Source organism: Drosophila busckii, chromosome 2R, assembly GCF_011750605.1.
Source record: "Drosophila busckii strain San Diego stock center, stock number 13000-0081.31 chromosome 2R, ASM1175060v1, whole genome shotgun sequence".
Lineage (NCBI taxonomy): Eukaryota > Metazoa > Arthropoda > Insecta > Diptera > Drosophilidae > Drosophila > Drosophila busckii.
In genome coordinates this window covers 5,898,066-5,914,318 of record NC_046605.1, presented here as the reverse complement: position 1 = coordinate 5,914,318, position 16,253 = coordinate 5,898,066, and the positions used below count along the sequence as shown (strand labels likewise).

At 36.2% G+C, this 16,253-nt stretch overlaps 5 protein-coding genes across 5 annotated transcripts; all 5 read right to left on the bottom strand.

The window, feature by feature from the left end:
• Positions 1-9,273: 9,273 nt before the first annotated feature.
• On the bottom strand, positions 9,274-10,014 carry LOC108595965 (general odorant-binding protein 66-like). Its single transcript, XM_017981252.1, has 3 exons — positions 9,966-10,014; positions 9,737-9,901; positions 9,274-9,684 (listed from the first exon to the last, which is right to left on the bottom strand). The coding sequence occupies exons 1-3, from the start codon at positions 10,011-10,013 to the stop codon at positions 9,310-9,312; spliced, it is 588 nt and encodes a 195-aa protein (XP_017836741.1). The 5' UTR covers position 10,014; the 3' UTR covers positions 9,274-9,309.
• A 473-nt stretch (positions 10,015-10,487) lies between these two features.
• On the bottom strand, positions 10,488-11,200 carry LOC108594778. The gene is given in 3 exon segments (XM_033293297.1): positions 10,488-10,900; positions 10,902-11,085; positions 11,153-11,200. Coding segments are annotated over 3 exon segments (645 nt in total).
• A 491-nt stretch (positions 11,201-11,691) lies between these two features.
• LOC108594777 (general odorant-binding protein 68) lies at positions 11,692-12,422 on the bottom strand. The gene is made up of 3 exons (XM_017979915.1): positions 12,358-12,422; positions 12,129-12,290; positions 11,692-12,069 (listed from the first exon to the last, which is right to left on the bottom strand). The coding sequence occupies exons 1-3, from the start codon at positions 12,403-12,405 to the stop codon at positions 11,692-11,694; spliced, it is 588 nt and encodes a 195-aa protein (XP_017835404.1). The 5' UTR covers positions 12,406-12,422.
• A 514-nt stretch (positions 12,423-12,936) lies between these two features.
• LOC108595724 (Obp49a) lies at positions 12,937-13,858 on the bottom strand. The gene is made up of 3 exons (XM_017981006.1): positions 13,764-13,858; positions 13,462-13,695; positions 12,937-13,402 (listed from the first exon to the last, which is right to left on the bottom strand). Exons 1-3 carry the CDS (start codon positions 13,809-13,811, stop codon positions 12,995-12,997), a joined length of 690 nt encoding a protein of 229 aa, XP_017836495.1. The 5' UTR covers positions 13,812-13,858; the 3' UTR covers positions 12,937-12,994.
• Positions 13,859-14,143: 285 nt separating this feature from the next.
• On the bottom strand, positions 14,144-15,636 carry LOC108595543 (epimerase family protein SDR39U1). The gene is made up of 4 exons (XM_017980802.1): positions 15,549-15,636; positions 15,037-15,485; positions 14,752-14,982; positions 14,144-14,693 (listed from the first exon to the last, which is right to left on the bottom strand). The coding sequence occupies exons 1-4, from the start codon at positions 15,568-15,570 to the stop codon at positions 14,499-14,501; spliced, it is 897 nt and encodes a 298-aa protein (XP_017836291.1). The 5' UTR covers positions 15,571-15,636; the 3' UTR covers positions 14,144-14,498.
• Positions 15,637-16,253: the final 617 nt, after the last annotated feature.

The window sequence follows — 16,253 nt, the reverse complement described above, 5'->3', positions numbered from 1 at the left end:
ATTTGAAAGAAGATTGCCGCGGCGGCAACAGTACCTTTTACTTTCAACGTTGGTTGACATACTGCATTCATTGTCCTTTAAATCGTCCTTTTTATCATCGTGCTTGCTGTCATCAGCACCAGCAGCAGCAGCACCATTAACTATGTTCTGTAGTATGCATGACGTATTTTAATTTATTAATGTTACAGTTTTTTTTTCTAACACATACCACGCAAATCGATATGATCAACAACAGATTTTGAAATTTCAATACCATTCTTATAAGCTTCAAGCCCGGCTCGTGACTGAAGCTTTTGCTTTTATTAGCCAACAATTTATAGTTGCTACGAAATAGGATTTTATTTATTATCTGTTGCTGATTATTAAATCTTTTTAATTGACTTTTATATTCTGTCATTATTATTTAATCATCAGCAAGGGAATTATATTCCTCATTAATTAACATGTTTTTTCTCTGCAATATTATTGCACAATGATAATTTTTCAAATTACTTTGTCGCCTTTTATTAAAATATTTTTTAAAATTTCTTTTTACACATCTATGTAAACTATCAAATTTATCAATGACAAGCTAAAGAATTTAATTGCATTACTCACTGGGCTCGCACTTTTTTAAGTATGCACGAGTATCCTCACACGCCGGTGTATATATCTGAAAGGAATCTGGGCAATTCTTGCCCACTGCCTCGTAAATACAGCTTAAGAGTACAATAGAGGCGCGGCATTCATGCTTAATATATGAAGGCATAAATGCTTCCTGGTATTTATACTTTTCATAATTGCATCCGAGATACGCTTTCCTGGTCGTGTTATGTAATTCGAAATCGTCCGGAAAGTTCTTCACAAGATAGCTTTCCAGCTTATTTGCATTAAATTTTCTGCCCACGAAAATTCCAGTTGTACGTAGAGCGCAACTTGCATAGCACTGGAACAAGTATCTCATAAATAAATAAATATATACAAATTTTTAAATGCTTTGATGCTTACTGCTGCATTTGAATTACTTTTATCATTACTCTCCTTTCCATTTCTTCCTCTCCTTTTTGTGTTAACTGGTCTATCTACATATGCAGTACACGCTCTGATAATATCCTTAGTTTTAAGTAAGTCCCCAAGGCGGCAACAGGCCATGTTTTTTTCAAAGCTGTTTGGGATGCCACTACATTCAATGTCCTCACTAGCATCGTCCGCATTAAAATCATCGTGCTTGCTATCAACATCATCAGCGGCAGCAATAACTATGTTCTGTTTTAAGTATGATGTATTTTAATTAATTAATGTTTTTTTACATATTTTACTAACACATACCACGCAAAGCGCTACGACCAGCAAAAGAAACGGAAATTTCGATACCATTTTTATACGAATCAAAACCCGCTCGTGACTGAAGCTTTTGCTTATATTAACCAATAATTTATATATGCTGCAAAATATAATTTTATTTAAATTTTCATAGTTAATGTTACGAATTTTTAAATCTTTTTAATTGAGTTTTTTATTCTGCTATTATTTCAAGTACATATTTAATTTTAATCATTAGACACGGGATTTTAAAAACGCCAAAATGAAAACTATGAATGTATTACGGAAGCTCTAATGTACATTTATAAATCTAGGAGATTGTTCAATTGAATTTCTCATTTGTCAACATTTTTTGGAAATTGATTTCAAATTATATTTAAGCCCACCATCATCACACAGTTTACGTCATATATAATCGGATACATAAAGTATTTAATATTTTCTAGAGACATCCAATTCCGTTTGAAATGCCGCAATCTTTAAATGTATTTAATAATATTCGGCAGCAACTTAAGCTTGAAATCTGGGTATATACCAAAATAATTTAGTTTCTGTGCAGCATTACAATATTCAATATTGATTTCTATTTACTAAAAATATTTAGCAATTAATTTTTTCGAATTAGCTACAACTAGAATAACAGTCTACAACTTATAAAGCTATAAACAATAAAATATAAAGTGGCATATTTCAAAAGATGGCAGCATCTTTTTTTTTTAATACATTGTATCATATTATTTTAATTGTTAATTTAACTTTGGATGTGTATTTTCGAAAGCCTTTAAGACAATGTTTTATCTCTTTGCATAATGATTCATAAATAATAAACTGCGCGGCTATAACTATTTTAGTTGCTGATTAGATTAAGCTTCAGTAACTGCTGGCTCTTCTATCTCTCACTTCATTCTATTATATTACTATAAACATAATGTATATTTATTATATACAAACTTCATAGGCAATGCAACTGAAGCTTTGCCTGATGTTGGGGTTACAAGCCGAAGCATAAATCTGTGTAAATCAGTTATATCAACATAACTGTTAATGTTTGTATGTATGTACTAGTTATAAATATATAAAGTAGCAAAGGTGACAAGAGGTCGCCAACATGATAAACAGCAAAACAAACGCAACACAAATTTGATAGGCGGAAGGGCAGGCGAACTGAAGTATGGTGGGGGAAGGCAGCTCACTTATATAAATCTATATGTATGTATATAAATGACTTCTCTCGTTCTTCTATAGAAATCACGACAGTAAATGCCAAAGCCCAAAAAGATACGAAAGCCCCAAAAAGGTTTTTTTTTTAGCGCTTTCTAACCAAAAGTTCACTGAACTTGCAGCGTCCACACAGCAGACAAGCAACAACAATAACAATAACAACAACAACAAACACAACAAAACATCAGTGGCGATAGTCAAAACGAATTGCTAAGAGAGAAAGAAAGAGAGTTAGAAAGGGAGAGAGCGCTGGCACAACAGAGCGAGAAAGGGAGAGAGAGAGAGAGAGCGCTGGCCAACGCTTTTTGCCCAGCGGCCGCGATCAAATTTCCGAGTTCTCAATGTCAATAACCCAAAAATTAATTGAAACATCACTACCGGCTAATATTGTATATTAAAAAGCAGGCAACAACAACAAACAACAACAACAACAACAACAAACAACAACAACAACAACAACAACACAAACAACCAACAACAACAGTGCTGAAGGCAACTAGAGCATGTACCGAGCAAATATAATAATGCCTGGGAGTGCTGAAATGCGCGGTTGCGTGTGCGTGTGTGGTTTTGAGCGTTCTTAGCTTAGCTCAAGCATAGGGCAATCCCTATAATGCGTATACGCAACAACAGGCAACAACAAACAACAACACTTATTACTGTTATTGTTGCAAGCAGCGGCCGTTCAACTTCACGGTCATGGCTTTATTTTCTTCTTTCATTTGCCATTGTAGTGTGATTGATAGCGCAGCCCACCAAAGTCATAGGCTCAGTTGTAATTCTGACGCATGTTGTTGAGCCTACGCCCCCACCCACCACAACATTTCTATATGTTGCTCTCTCTCTTCGTTGCTCAGGCTAATGACCGATAAAAACGTAGCACGCGCCGTTGAGACACCAGCACCACATCGAACTGATATCAAGTCACAGTTACATTCGCAGTCGCAGTCACAGTCGCAGTCGCAGTCGCAGTCACTGCACAAGTTGTTGCCAAGCTGATTAAGGCAGTTAATCAGTATTGCCATTTACGCTATTGTGGGCCTAAAACTTAAACAGCGCGCACTTATCTTTAGTTGTTAACATAAATAAGTTAGTGACTTGGCAGCTACAGTAGACACTCGTTACATTGTTTTAATTTCACTATGAGATGAAAACAACAAAATTAACGCTTTAGTTACTGTTTTGTATTATAAGAAATTATAAGAAAATCAAAGTATAAAATTATAATCTTTACTATGAATTGCACAGCAAGTGGCAGTAGCTAATGTCGATCTTCAGAAGCTATTCCCAAGCAGATCAAGCTTGCTTTAAGCTTAGCATATACATATGTATGTATATATAGCTATAGCTATTTAAGCTAAAAACAAAAGTATTTAGACTCTGTTGCAAGATATTTGTTGTAGCTTATGTAAAGTATATGCAAATTATTATGCTAATTTGTTTATAGTGGCATTAGCTTTATAGATTAAAGATTTCGTTAGTGACTTAGTCAAAGTGAATGTTATGCAGCGTTAGCTTTAATTAATTATAAACAGTCTGAAAATTTAAGCAGCACCATATGCTGCGTATGTATGAATTTGAATACAGAAGCTGTAAAAATATTTCAAAATTATAGACTTATGCATAGCTGTTGAATACAATTTTATACGCATTTTTAAATATATAAATATGCAAAGATTGGAAGTCGTTACACGAACTGATTCCTGCTTTAGGCAGTCAGGACTGCAGGCGTGCATAGGCACGACACGACCAAAGACAACAGCCACATGACAATGACTCAAGCGCAGCGCAGCCAATAATAATAAAAGAATAATAATTAACAGGTAAAGATGTAACAGTTTTGAATAACGCCGTGAGCTTTGAAGCCCAGCAAGCAAAAGAAGCGACACGTTCAACCCTTAACCTCAAACATATTCGATCTGAACCTAACACATGCAGCAAGCCCAGCCCCGAAACCTAATCTCCTAACCACAGGATCACCTAAGTTCCATAAGCAATTGAACCTAACGGGTAACGAATTACATAAAGGCATTTCCATGCTAGACAGGCCACGGTCGGAAGATCATTAAAAGAATAACTCAAAATACTTATTGTTCAACTTCAAGTAGTCTACTCGCCATTGTCTTTATTTACTATCATTAATATGTCGTGATTTAACAATTCTAGATCAGTGATGACAATATAGACCTAATGACACTATTATTGACGAACTGAAAAACTGCGCGTACCTAATATCTATCCTCCATCTACCACCCATCGCGAAAAGTCAATTATGAAAATAGCTTGTGCATTACTCGAGACTTGTCGTGGCAAGACACTATATTCTTGTAAAGGGGTGGCTCCGACGTATTTGCATCTAAGCCCTTTACTACTGCCCCGGTCGTATGCTGTCTCTAGTAAAATGGTAATCTGGTCGCAAGTTGTCTTGCTAACTCAAAAAATACTCAATACGGCAAAACAGAGCAACCAAAAAAATTAAACAAAAGAACGCTACGCACAGGCCATGCCAAGTAACATACAAGCTGAAGACTAGAGATAGCATGGGCAAGTAATGAGCTTCCATACTGTTACTCCTAGCACACATGGCCTCTTCGCCACACTCTCAGCATAAGTGGACAAACCGACTTACTTCACCTTGGCCCGCAATCAGTAGTGTAGGACTGCTTGAACTCTCTAACTGTAGCCAAAGAGGTACATGACGGTACTGGAGCAAGAGAGAGGAGAGAGAGAGGCAGAGCCTCGCTGCTGTCGGCATACATTGAGGCTCCTGGCTGTACAGTTCAACAACCTTTGGCGACCCTGAGAAGAGGTCAGCAACCCCTACGACAAATACAACAACACCAACTGTCGAATACCATACATGAATACAAGTAGCAGCAAGTGCTCTCCTCTCACACACACACACACACACACACACACACAACAGCGCGCGCTCTGTGGTGCGGTAGGACCTAAAGAGGCGCACACACACACACACGCACATTAAACGCCTTTAGGGCGTAGAGCGACAGCAGCAGCAGCGAAGATGCAGCTGAGGAGCAAAGAGTCAAGAGCATCGAGTGGCGTGGCGTAGAGTGTGGGGGCGCCGCCAGAGGAAGTGTGTGTAGGAACTTGAACGCGCGTGTATCTGATTGGCTCTCTCTCTCTCTCTCGCTCTTGTGCTCTGGTTGTTTTTTTTTTTTACATCGGTCGTTGCCCGTGCATTTGTTTCTGGGGTCGTTCCTGGTCGTTATCCTATATACTGAGAAAAATCTATTTTTATTTTTCATGCTTTATGCTCTTTGCCAGCCCCCCCCTCCTGCGCCCATTAATTCAGTATCGTCCGGAAAGTTCTCCGCAAGATAGATTGCCAGCTTATTTCCATTCATTTTTGAAGTTAGAGCGCAATTTGCAAGGCACTGGGAAAAGTAACTCTTAAATAAATTGGTAAATTTCACAGTTCTTATGCTTACAGCTGCATTTGACTTAGCTTCAGCTTTACTCCCCTTATTATTTTTAATTTCCCTCTGTCTCCTAACATATACAGGACACGCTTTGAGAATATCACTAGTTATAAGAAGATATTCAGCGTGGCAACAGTCTCTGCTATTTTTATGGTGAGTTTGCATGTTATTGCATTCATTGTCCTCACGAGCATTGTTCGCATTAAATTCGTGCTTGATATCATCAGCATCAGTATTAACTATGTTCTGTTTTAATTATGATGTATTTTAATTTAGTTAGATTTTTTACATATTTTTCTAACACATACCACGCAAAGCGCCACGATTAGCAAAATATACTGAAATTTCGATACCATTCTTATACGAATCAAAACCCGCTCGTGACTGAAGCTTTTGCTTATATTAACCAATAATTTATATATGCTGCAAAATATAATTTTATTTAAATTTTCATAGTTAATGTTACGAATTTTTAAATCTTTTTAATTGAGTTTTTTATTCTGCTATTATTTCAAGTACATATTTAATTTTAATCATTAGACACGGGATTTTAAAAACGCCAAAATGAAAACTATGAATGTATTACGGAAGCTCTAATGTACATTTATAAATCTAGGAGATTGTTCAATTGAATTTCTCATTTGTCAACATTTTTTGGAAATTTGATTGCAAATGATATTTATCCGAATATCTCTAAAGGATCAAAATAATTCAGTAAGCAATGACAAGGTAACGAATTTAGACATTTCCATGATAAAGGCCCTGCAAGATCATTAAAGATAATCAAATATTTTCAATTTGTTAATCAATATTTGCTATTGTTTATTTACTCTTATATGTCGTTTAATAATTTTATACAAATGTAAATTTTTATATTTCTATATTTTTACATCACCCATCCAAAATTGCGCTTTGTTAATTTGCATTATTCACTGTGTGCGCACTTTTTTAGGTATGCACGAGTATCCTTACACACCGGTGTACCTTTCTGTAAGGAATCTGGGCAATTCTTATAAAGTTCATCGAAAACACACCCAAAAAATACAAAAGCGTCGCGGCATGCAGGACTAATAGATGCAGGCAGTAATGCTTCCCTATGTTTATTCTTTGCAAAATTGCATTTGACAAACGCTTTGCTGGTCGTGTTATGTAATTCAGTATCGTCCGGAAAGTTCTCCGCAAGATAGATTGCCAGCTTATTTCCATTCATTTTTGAAGTTAGAGCGCAATTTGCAAGGCACTGGGAAAAGTAACTCTTAAATAAATTGGTAAATTTCACAGTTCTTATGCTTACAGCTGAATTTGACCTAGATTCAGCTTTACTCTCCTTCCTATCTTTTATTTCCATCTGTCTCCTTGCAAATACAGGACACGCGCTGAAAATATCTTCAGTTCTAAGAAGATATTCAACGGAGCAACAGTTTCTGCTTTTTTTAAGGTGAGCTTGCATTTTACTGCATTCATTGTCCGCATTATAATTGTGCTTGATATCATCAGCATCAGCATTAACTATGCTCTGTTTAATGTACGACAAATTTTAATTTTTTATTGCTTTTAGACCTTTTTTTAACACAAACCACATGCGCCAGGATCAAGAACAGATTTTGCACTTTCGATACCATTCTTCTACGCTTAGAAACTCGCTCGTGACTGAAGCTTTTGCTCATATTAACCAGCAATTTAAAGTTTTCATATTTAGTGTTACGGATTCTTGACTCATTTTAATTGACTATAGCATTCTGTCATTAGTATTTATTATTTAATCATCAAAAAACATTAAAATAAAAACATTAAGTGCAACATTAAATGATCAATAATGTAAATTTTTAAATTTATTTTCATTTTTATTCCTCGTCATTTGACATGTTTTTATCTCTGCAATATTATTGCACATAGATATTTGTCCAAATACCCTTAATATAAGTATATATATATAACTAGTTTTTATACACTTTGACATTTTTGTTGCAATTTTTATTTTACATATGTATATTTTGTATATTATACTCTTTTAGCAATGACAAGCTGAAGATTTTTATATAAACCCACTTCTATGTTTCCAATGAAATAAAAACCTGTTATTTTTTAATAACTCTTTTATTCATGTTTAAGTTCTTTCACTAATTTGCATTACTTGCTGGGCACGCACTTTCTAAAGTATTCACGAGTATCCTTGCACTCCCGAGTGTGCTTCTGTAAAGAAGCTGGACAATTCTTATAAATTGCGGCGAAAGAACATGCTGTTAGTATAGCAGAAGAGCGGCAGGCAGGTTTAACTGAAGGCAAATAAGCTTCAGTGTATTTTTTCTGCTCAGAATTGCATTTGGCGAACGCTTCGCTGGTCGTGTTTACTAATTCAGAATCGTCCGCAAAGGTATCCTCCAGATAGCTTGTAAGTTTATTTGCCTTAAACTTTTTGCCCACCAAAATGCCAGCTGCACGTAGTGCGCAGTGTGCAAAACACTGGAACAATGACTCGTAAATAAATATAACAGATTTGCAATTTGTTGAAATGCTTACTGCTGCATTTGAGGTAATTTGAGAGTTACTCTTCTTCTGCCTTATGTCCATATGTCTATCTACTTGTTCAGCACACGCTTCTATAACTTTAGTTGTATACAGATCAGTCAGGCGGCAACAGGATTCGCGGCTTACAAGGTTGGCTGGAATATTGCTGCATTCATCGTCCTTACTATCATCGTCCTTAATATCCTCATCATCGTAATCAGCAGCATTAACTATGTTCTGTTCGAATTTTAATTTATTAATGTTTTTTACACTTTTTTTTGACACATACCATGCACAGCGCCGCGATCAGCAGCAAAAACTGAAACTTCGATAACATTTTTATAGCCCGCTTGTGACTGAAGCTATTGTTGATATAAGCCAACAATTTATAGTTGCTGCGAAATAGGATTTACTGATTTTTTAATCTTTTTAATTGACTTTTATGTTCTGCATTAATTTTAAGTGCGTACTTAATATTTATTATTTAATTATCAGCCAGATACAATTTTTGAATGCAGCTCAATTACAATTTTTAATTAAGGACTGAGAATTTAATTAGTAAAAGTATGACTAATACTATTAATTTGTTCAAATATTTAATTATTTTTATTATATTGTATTTTGAAACTTTTTTAGTAGCTTGCCATACGATTGTCAGAATTTATAATAAATACATTTCTATGTTTAAGTTCTGCGTGATCATTCAATACTTGCAAATAAATTAAGATCTGCTCTTTTTACCTCTTTTATTTATATTTTAATTTTGAAATGTTTATAAAAATGTTGTTGCCTAGTAACTTTTAAAATGTTCAATTTTTATTTTCATATTTTGTGTTTATATTTTAACATCTGCAGTCATCCAAACATGGTATCTGCACTGTTTAAAATAATCACGAGCTTCCTTGCACTCCTGCTTATCGTTCCACAGAGAAGCGGGGCAATTGTCAACCACAATCTTAGCAGCACAGCTTAGTGCAAAAGCATGACTATAGGTACACCCAGGAGGTGCTGGGGGCACATTACTGTCTTTACTTATCCTCTCATTGTATTCCCCCACTTGCTTGCTGCAATTGGAAAAAGCTTCGCTGGCCAGCAAACGTAACTCCTTATGATCCTTGAAGACGACATCTATATAGTTGTTAAACTTCTCAAGTACAATTTCCTCACCGTCAGTAATGCCAGCATTACGTAGCCCGCAGGATATGTAGCACTGAAAGTAAGGATTATCATAAGAGGAGCTTAAAATTGCTTTGTGTGCTTACAGAGCTATAGGTTTCGTTCTTCTCCACAAGGTTAATCGCTGCCATTTCCTCATTACAAGCCTTTCGGACCTCCAGAGTAAAGAACTCAGGTAAGGAACAACAAGTTTGAGGATGCACAAACTCTGCTCGTTTGGTGCATTCTTCAGAATTAGCATTGGTTAGGTCCTGTTTGAGGATATATAATAAAATCTAAAAGAGTTTAACAGATTAGCTATTTTCAAGTACGCACCATGAAAAGTACTACGATTAGCAGCAGCAGCTGCAGTTTTGATCTCATTATTACACGTTTGAAAGCCCGCATCGAACTGAAGCATTAGGTGAATATACTAACAATTTATGGCTGCTGTGAAATACAATTTTAGTCAATTTTGAATAATATGTAAAGCATATTTATATAATTAAAGTTTTGAGTGACAATGAAAAATTAATGTCGGTTGCAAATTAAAATAAACGTTTGCTAAAATAACATTAACTTTTATTTCTGCCCATTATTTTCAATGCAAAATCTTGTTTGATCATCAAGAGGCTTCTATAATACCGGAACGAAAGCTGAATACTGTAGAGCTCTAGAGCATACAGGCAAAAGCTTTTCCTAACCCTGGCTATTGACTTTAGTTCATTTGCATAATTAAAGTATGCTTACAACTATAATCATATATATTTATATATGTCTGCTAGCTCTGTTAATAAGCCACAGGCATCTATCCAATTCTACTATTAAAAGCATTTAAATTAAGTTATAATTTTTTTTTTATTTTTTGGCAGAGGGTCTCAACATCATTTGGGATTTGCATTTTCGAACATAGGCACGAACTTCGTTGCACTCGGGCTTATTGGTCCACATAGCAGCTGGGCAATTCTCCACGAGCGACGTAGCAGAACAGGCTAATATAAAAGCATGACTATAGTGACATCCTGGTGCAGGTGCTGGCGCGTTATGGATGAATTGCCTGTTCTGCTTGTAGAATTCCTCTACTTGAGTGCTGCAATTGGCAAAAGCAGCGTTAGCAACCGACTGTAGTTCCTTATTATCCTTGAAAACTTTCCTAACATAGTTGTCAAATTTCTCAGGATGGATTTCTTTGCTGTCGGTAATGCCAGCCTTACGTAACACACAGGATACGTAGCACTGGAAAAAAGTTTTAGAAAAGGATTTGTTGGATTTTACGGTAGCTTTGAGTGCTTACTGGATCCATCCTGTTTTTCTTTTGGCCAGGCTTCTTTTTGGCTTTCAATTCATCATGACAAGCTTTATTGATCTCAGGTGTAATAAAGTCAGGTAAGGGACAGCATTCTTTAGGATCCACATTCCTTGGACGCTTTTTGCAGTCCTGACCATCGGTCACGGTCTGTTTCGGGTTTCATGTGGAAATTTCTTTAAATATTTATTCTTTTAAACTTTGTTTAAACACATACCACATAGAGCCCTACGATGAGCAACAAAAACTTCAACTGCGATATCATTCTTATACGTCTTAAAGTCCGTTTGCGACTGAAATTATAGCTGCCAAAGCTACCAATTTATAATATTTTTAATCCATTAAGTTTACCTAAGCGGTAAACATAAATTAATGTAATGTTGGGCATATTTTTAATGTAATTTTTTTAATTGTCATTAATTTGATTACAAATTTAATTTTAGTTATCAACAGTGATTGCACCACAAGTGTTTTGGCTTTAGCTCGTAGTTCTATATATACATCGCATCAATATACCGATATGCTAACAACTATATTCATATATATTTATATATGTCTGCTAGCTCTGTGAATATAGCCACAGGCATCTATCTAACTCTACTATCAAAAGTGTTCCAACTATTTCAAGCATTTATATTGCGTTATAAGATATAAATCCACATAATAATTATTATAGATTAAATGAAGTGCTCTGATTCATATTTGCTCTTTAACTCATATTTTAATGCCACAATATTATAATAAGCTTAATTTTTTTTATTGTTTGGCATCAGGTCCCATCATCATTTTGGATTTGCATTTTTGAACGAAGGCACGAGCTTCGTTGCACGCGGGCTTATTAGTCCACATAGCAGCTGGGCAATTCTCCACAAGCGACATAGCAGAACAGCCTATTATAAAAGCATGACTATAGTGACATCCTGGTTCAGGTGCTGGCGCGTTCTTGATGAATTGCATGTTTTGCTTTCTGAATTCCTCTACTTTAGTGCTGCAATTGGCAAAAGCAGCGCTAGCCACAGACTGTAGCTCCTTATTATCCTTGAAAACGGTCCTAATATAGCTGTTAAATTTCTCTGGTGGGATTTCTTTGGTGTCGGTAATGCCAGCTTTACGTAACATACAGGATACGAAACACTGGAATAAAGTTTATGATTAAGAATTTGTTGGATTTTACAGTAGCTTTGAGTGCTTACGGGATTCATCCTGTTTTTCTTCTGGCCAGGCTTCATTTTCGCTTCCATTTCATCCATACAAGCTTTTTTGATTTCAGGTGTAATAAACTCAGGAATGGGACAGCATTCTTTAGGATTCATCATCTTTGGAGGCTTGTTGCAATCCTGACCATCGGTCACGGTCTGTTTCGGGTTTCATGTGGAAATTTCATTTAATATTTATTTTTTTAAACTTTGTTCAAACACATACCATATAGAGCCCTACGATGAGCAACAAAAACTTCAACTGCAATATCATTCTTATACGTCTTAAAGTCCGTTTGCGACTGAAATTATAAATGCTGAAGCTACCAATTTATAGTATTTTTAATCCATTTATCCTAAGCGGTAAACATAAATTAATGTAAATGTTTTGGGCATATTTTTAATGTAATTTTTTAATTGTCATTAATTTGATTACAAATTTAATTGTCTACAGTGATTGCTCCAGCTTATAGTTCTATATATACATCGCATCAATATACCGATTGACAGAATTGTTTCAACAGCCTTGATGAGAATCTTATGCATATTCAAATAATAATACAGGAAATAAATATATATATACCGCTGACTGTTAAATAAACGCATAAAATGTAAGTTTTTAACAATTTTAATTATTATTAAAGATTATGTCCCTCTATGTGAGGCAAAAGGAGAGCAGAAAGCAATTTAAGTATTTGTATATCATCAGAATAATAAATAAAAATAAAATTCATATTTGCGAGTTTACATACATATGGTACATAACTAATGTCATTTTTTATTGTTGCTTTGCATTTGAGGAGAATTTAAACAATTTTGAATATTTAAAAGTATTGAAAATTTACAATTTGTGTTTTTATGTTTTAAGCTGTTGCTTTTTCGGCACTTTTGAAACTTTCATTGCTGCCTGGGCGACGGAATTTGGGCTTGCACTTTCTAAAATGTTCACGAGCTTCGTTGCACTCCTGTGTATCGGTCCATATGGAGGCTGGGCAGTTCTTGAACATATTTCTGTAAGCACAGCCCATTAAAAAGGCAGGACGATGGCTGCAGGAAAGTTCGCCAGGTGGTGGTGAAGGACGAGCCATTGGACCGCGCATCTCCTTGAATTCCTCCGCTCTAGCACTGCAATTAGCAAAAGCTTGGCTGGTCAAGACTTGCAGCTCCTTATTATCCTTAAAGACGACTTCCACATAGCTTGTAAGTTTCTCTGGATTAAATTCGTCGTTGACAATAATGCCAGCTTCACGTAGTGCACAGGATACGAAGCACTAAAAAATATAACATGTAAATATTTGTTGTCAAGTTACGAGTTATTTTGCTCACTTACTGGATGGTGATGGTGATGATGATGATGATGATGATGAGGACGACGTTGTCTTCTTTCGCCTTCCTGCTCGCTAGCCGTGGGCATTGCCATTGGTGGCCTAAATGTTGCAGAGTATTCCTCCTTGCACGCTTCCTTAAGTTCGTCTGTGAAAAATTCCGGCATGGGACAACAGGTTTTGGGATCCACAAACTTGGGTCGCTGGCTACAATCAACGTCATCAGCCTTGGTTACGCTCTGTTTCGTAATTAATCATGCCATTTTATTTATTATAGTATATTTTTCTATTTTTTTCTAATACACACCATGCAAAGCCCCGCAATGAGCAACACAAACTGTAATTTCGATATCATCTTTCTATGGTTTAAAGCTCGCTTCTGACTGAAGCTGTAACTGAAAGCCGCCGCCAATTTATAGCTGCTGTGAAATAATTTTATATTCTATTTTTAATAATTTAATAATGTACATATGTATGGGTTGGGCACCTTATAAAACAATTGTTAGTGCTTTTTTGCCAACTTTTAAATTAACTTTTGTTGTTTGTCATTATTTCGATTGCAAATTTAATTGACATGCGTTCGTTTTTAGTTTGTTTTTATACATTTTGTATATCAACAAAAAAGTACTTTTGCCTTTAGTTTATAGTTATTATATATCATTATAATGTAAAATCAACAAGGCTAATTGGCTTATTGTGTGAATAATTAACCATTTATTGTACAGAACGGTGAACCACAGACAGAAATAAACAAATCTTTTACAAGATTACGCATTTAGTAGCATCTGTATAGAAATTATAATAGGTCAGGTCACTGCTGCTGTTAATGATTTTAACACAACAAAGTATTCAAATTCGAAAAAATATAATAAAAGTCACAAAAATTCATATACAAGTTCATATATACACATCTCCATTTATAGTTTGCTCTCGTCTAATTTGGTCAAGCTATATACTAAAAATTAATTTAAATTAAAAATATAATTACTATTTGCCAATATCAAACATTTGAGTTTTTTTTTGGTATATCTAACTGTTGTGCTTATTTTCCCACAATCTCGGTTACGGCAGCTTTTACATTCGGATACTTGTACTGAAAGCCAGAGGCCAAAGTACGCTTGGGCTGCACCTTGGCGCCAGTCAGGACTATCGCAGCACGCTCCTTGCCAAAGATGGCATGAACTACAAATTCAGGCGTATTAAATATGCAGGGACGATTGAGCGCCTTGGCAAAGGCCTATATAAAAAATGATTACGTTAGTTAGTTACATAAAAACTGCTGCTGCGCCACTCACCTGTGAAAAGCCTTTGTTAGTTACAATTTCTGGCGCCACGCCATTAAAGGCGCCCGATTCTCGCTTTTCAATAAGATGACGTATGAGCCCTGCAAGATCCTCGATATGTATCCAAGGCATTATTTGCTCGCCACTACCCAGCGGTCCGCCTACTCCAAGTTTGAAAGGCAGCCATATTGATTGTATCATGCCTCCATTGCGCCCAATTACGGCTCCTGTGCGTACTACAGCCTAAAAGGTAAGTTAAAAACAATCTGATCTCGCATTTCAGCAGCTAATACTTACAACTTTGCAAGCGGCTTCATCAGTGTCACCCAAGCCAGCTGCCTGCTCCCAGGCCATACACAATCGCGACATATAATCATAGCCCTCCACTTTGTCGTCCTCGGTATACACTTTGGTGGCAGAAGGCTGATAATGGCTCACGCCGCAAATGTTGACAAAAGATTCCACCTGTGGCGAAGCTTTAACTGCATTGTATAGCGTTTTGGAGGAGTTGACGCGCGAGTTCCAAACGTTCTGCTGAAAGCCAGGCGTCCAACGCCTTGTCGGATCCAAAGTATTCTGCCCAGTGGCATTCACCACAGAGTTAACGCCACTTGGAATACCGTTCTTCTCTAGTTCATGCCAGGTGATGCGCTTTGTGCCAGGCATACGCGAAATAACGGTGACTTCATGGCCTTGCTTGGTTAAATGATTGGCCAAATGACGACCAATAAATCCAGTGCCGCCACCTTAAAAACAAAGTAAACATAATATTTATTCTTGCGTAGTACTTATATTAATTTTAAACTCACCAATTAAAGTATGCTTTGGCATTTGTAGCTGTTGTTACACAGATGTTTTATAAGCGCTTTGTTTGATATTTATGTAAACACAGGAACTGCCAACTCGTGTGAAAGTAGTTGGGCTTTTCTTAAAATACCACACCCTTAGTATTTTTATGGCAGTCTGGCAGCGCTCATGGATCGTCTTGCAACACTAAATATTTAAGATAGCGCGCGAAAAGAATCAGTTTTACTTGAGTTACCTTTTTAAACTTTTATGTCATGCTCATATATGCACTTTAGATAAATGTTGAGACAAACTAGTCAAGTTGACCTGCTATAAAAGTGTTTTGCATATCGTCCACTATAAATGGTCAATTGCCTGCCGGTGTGCTTTTACTGTCAATGCGAAGTGGCTTTTAAAGTGCGCGATAAGCCCGTGAAAATAAAGGGCATGCATTAAACTGAAATTACTACGCGCTTATCTCATTGCGTTGAGCGTTTAAAGTTCGACAAGACACCAGGGACATTGCCACACGAGCCGCAGTAAAAGTGCAAACTTCGCATAAAAGACTACGTTCCATAATAGTATAAAACAAGCGACGCTTTCTTTGCACATGCAACAGCACATAGATACACACACACACACATGGCTAATGGCCGCCAGCAGTGTCAGACTGTAGAACCGTATCCCAAGTTCAAGTGCAGCAGACGTCATCCTTTGCTGCTGTTGTG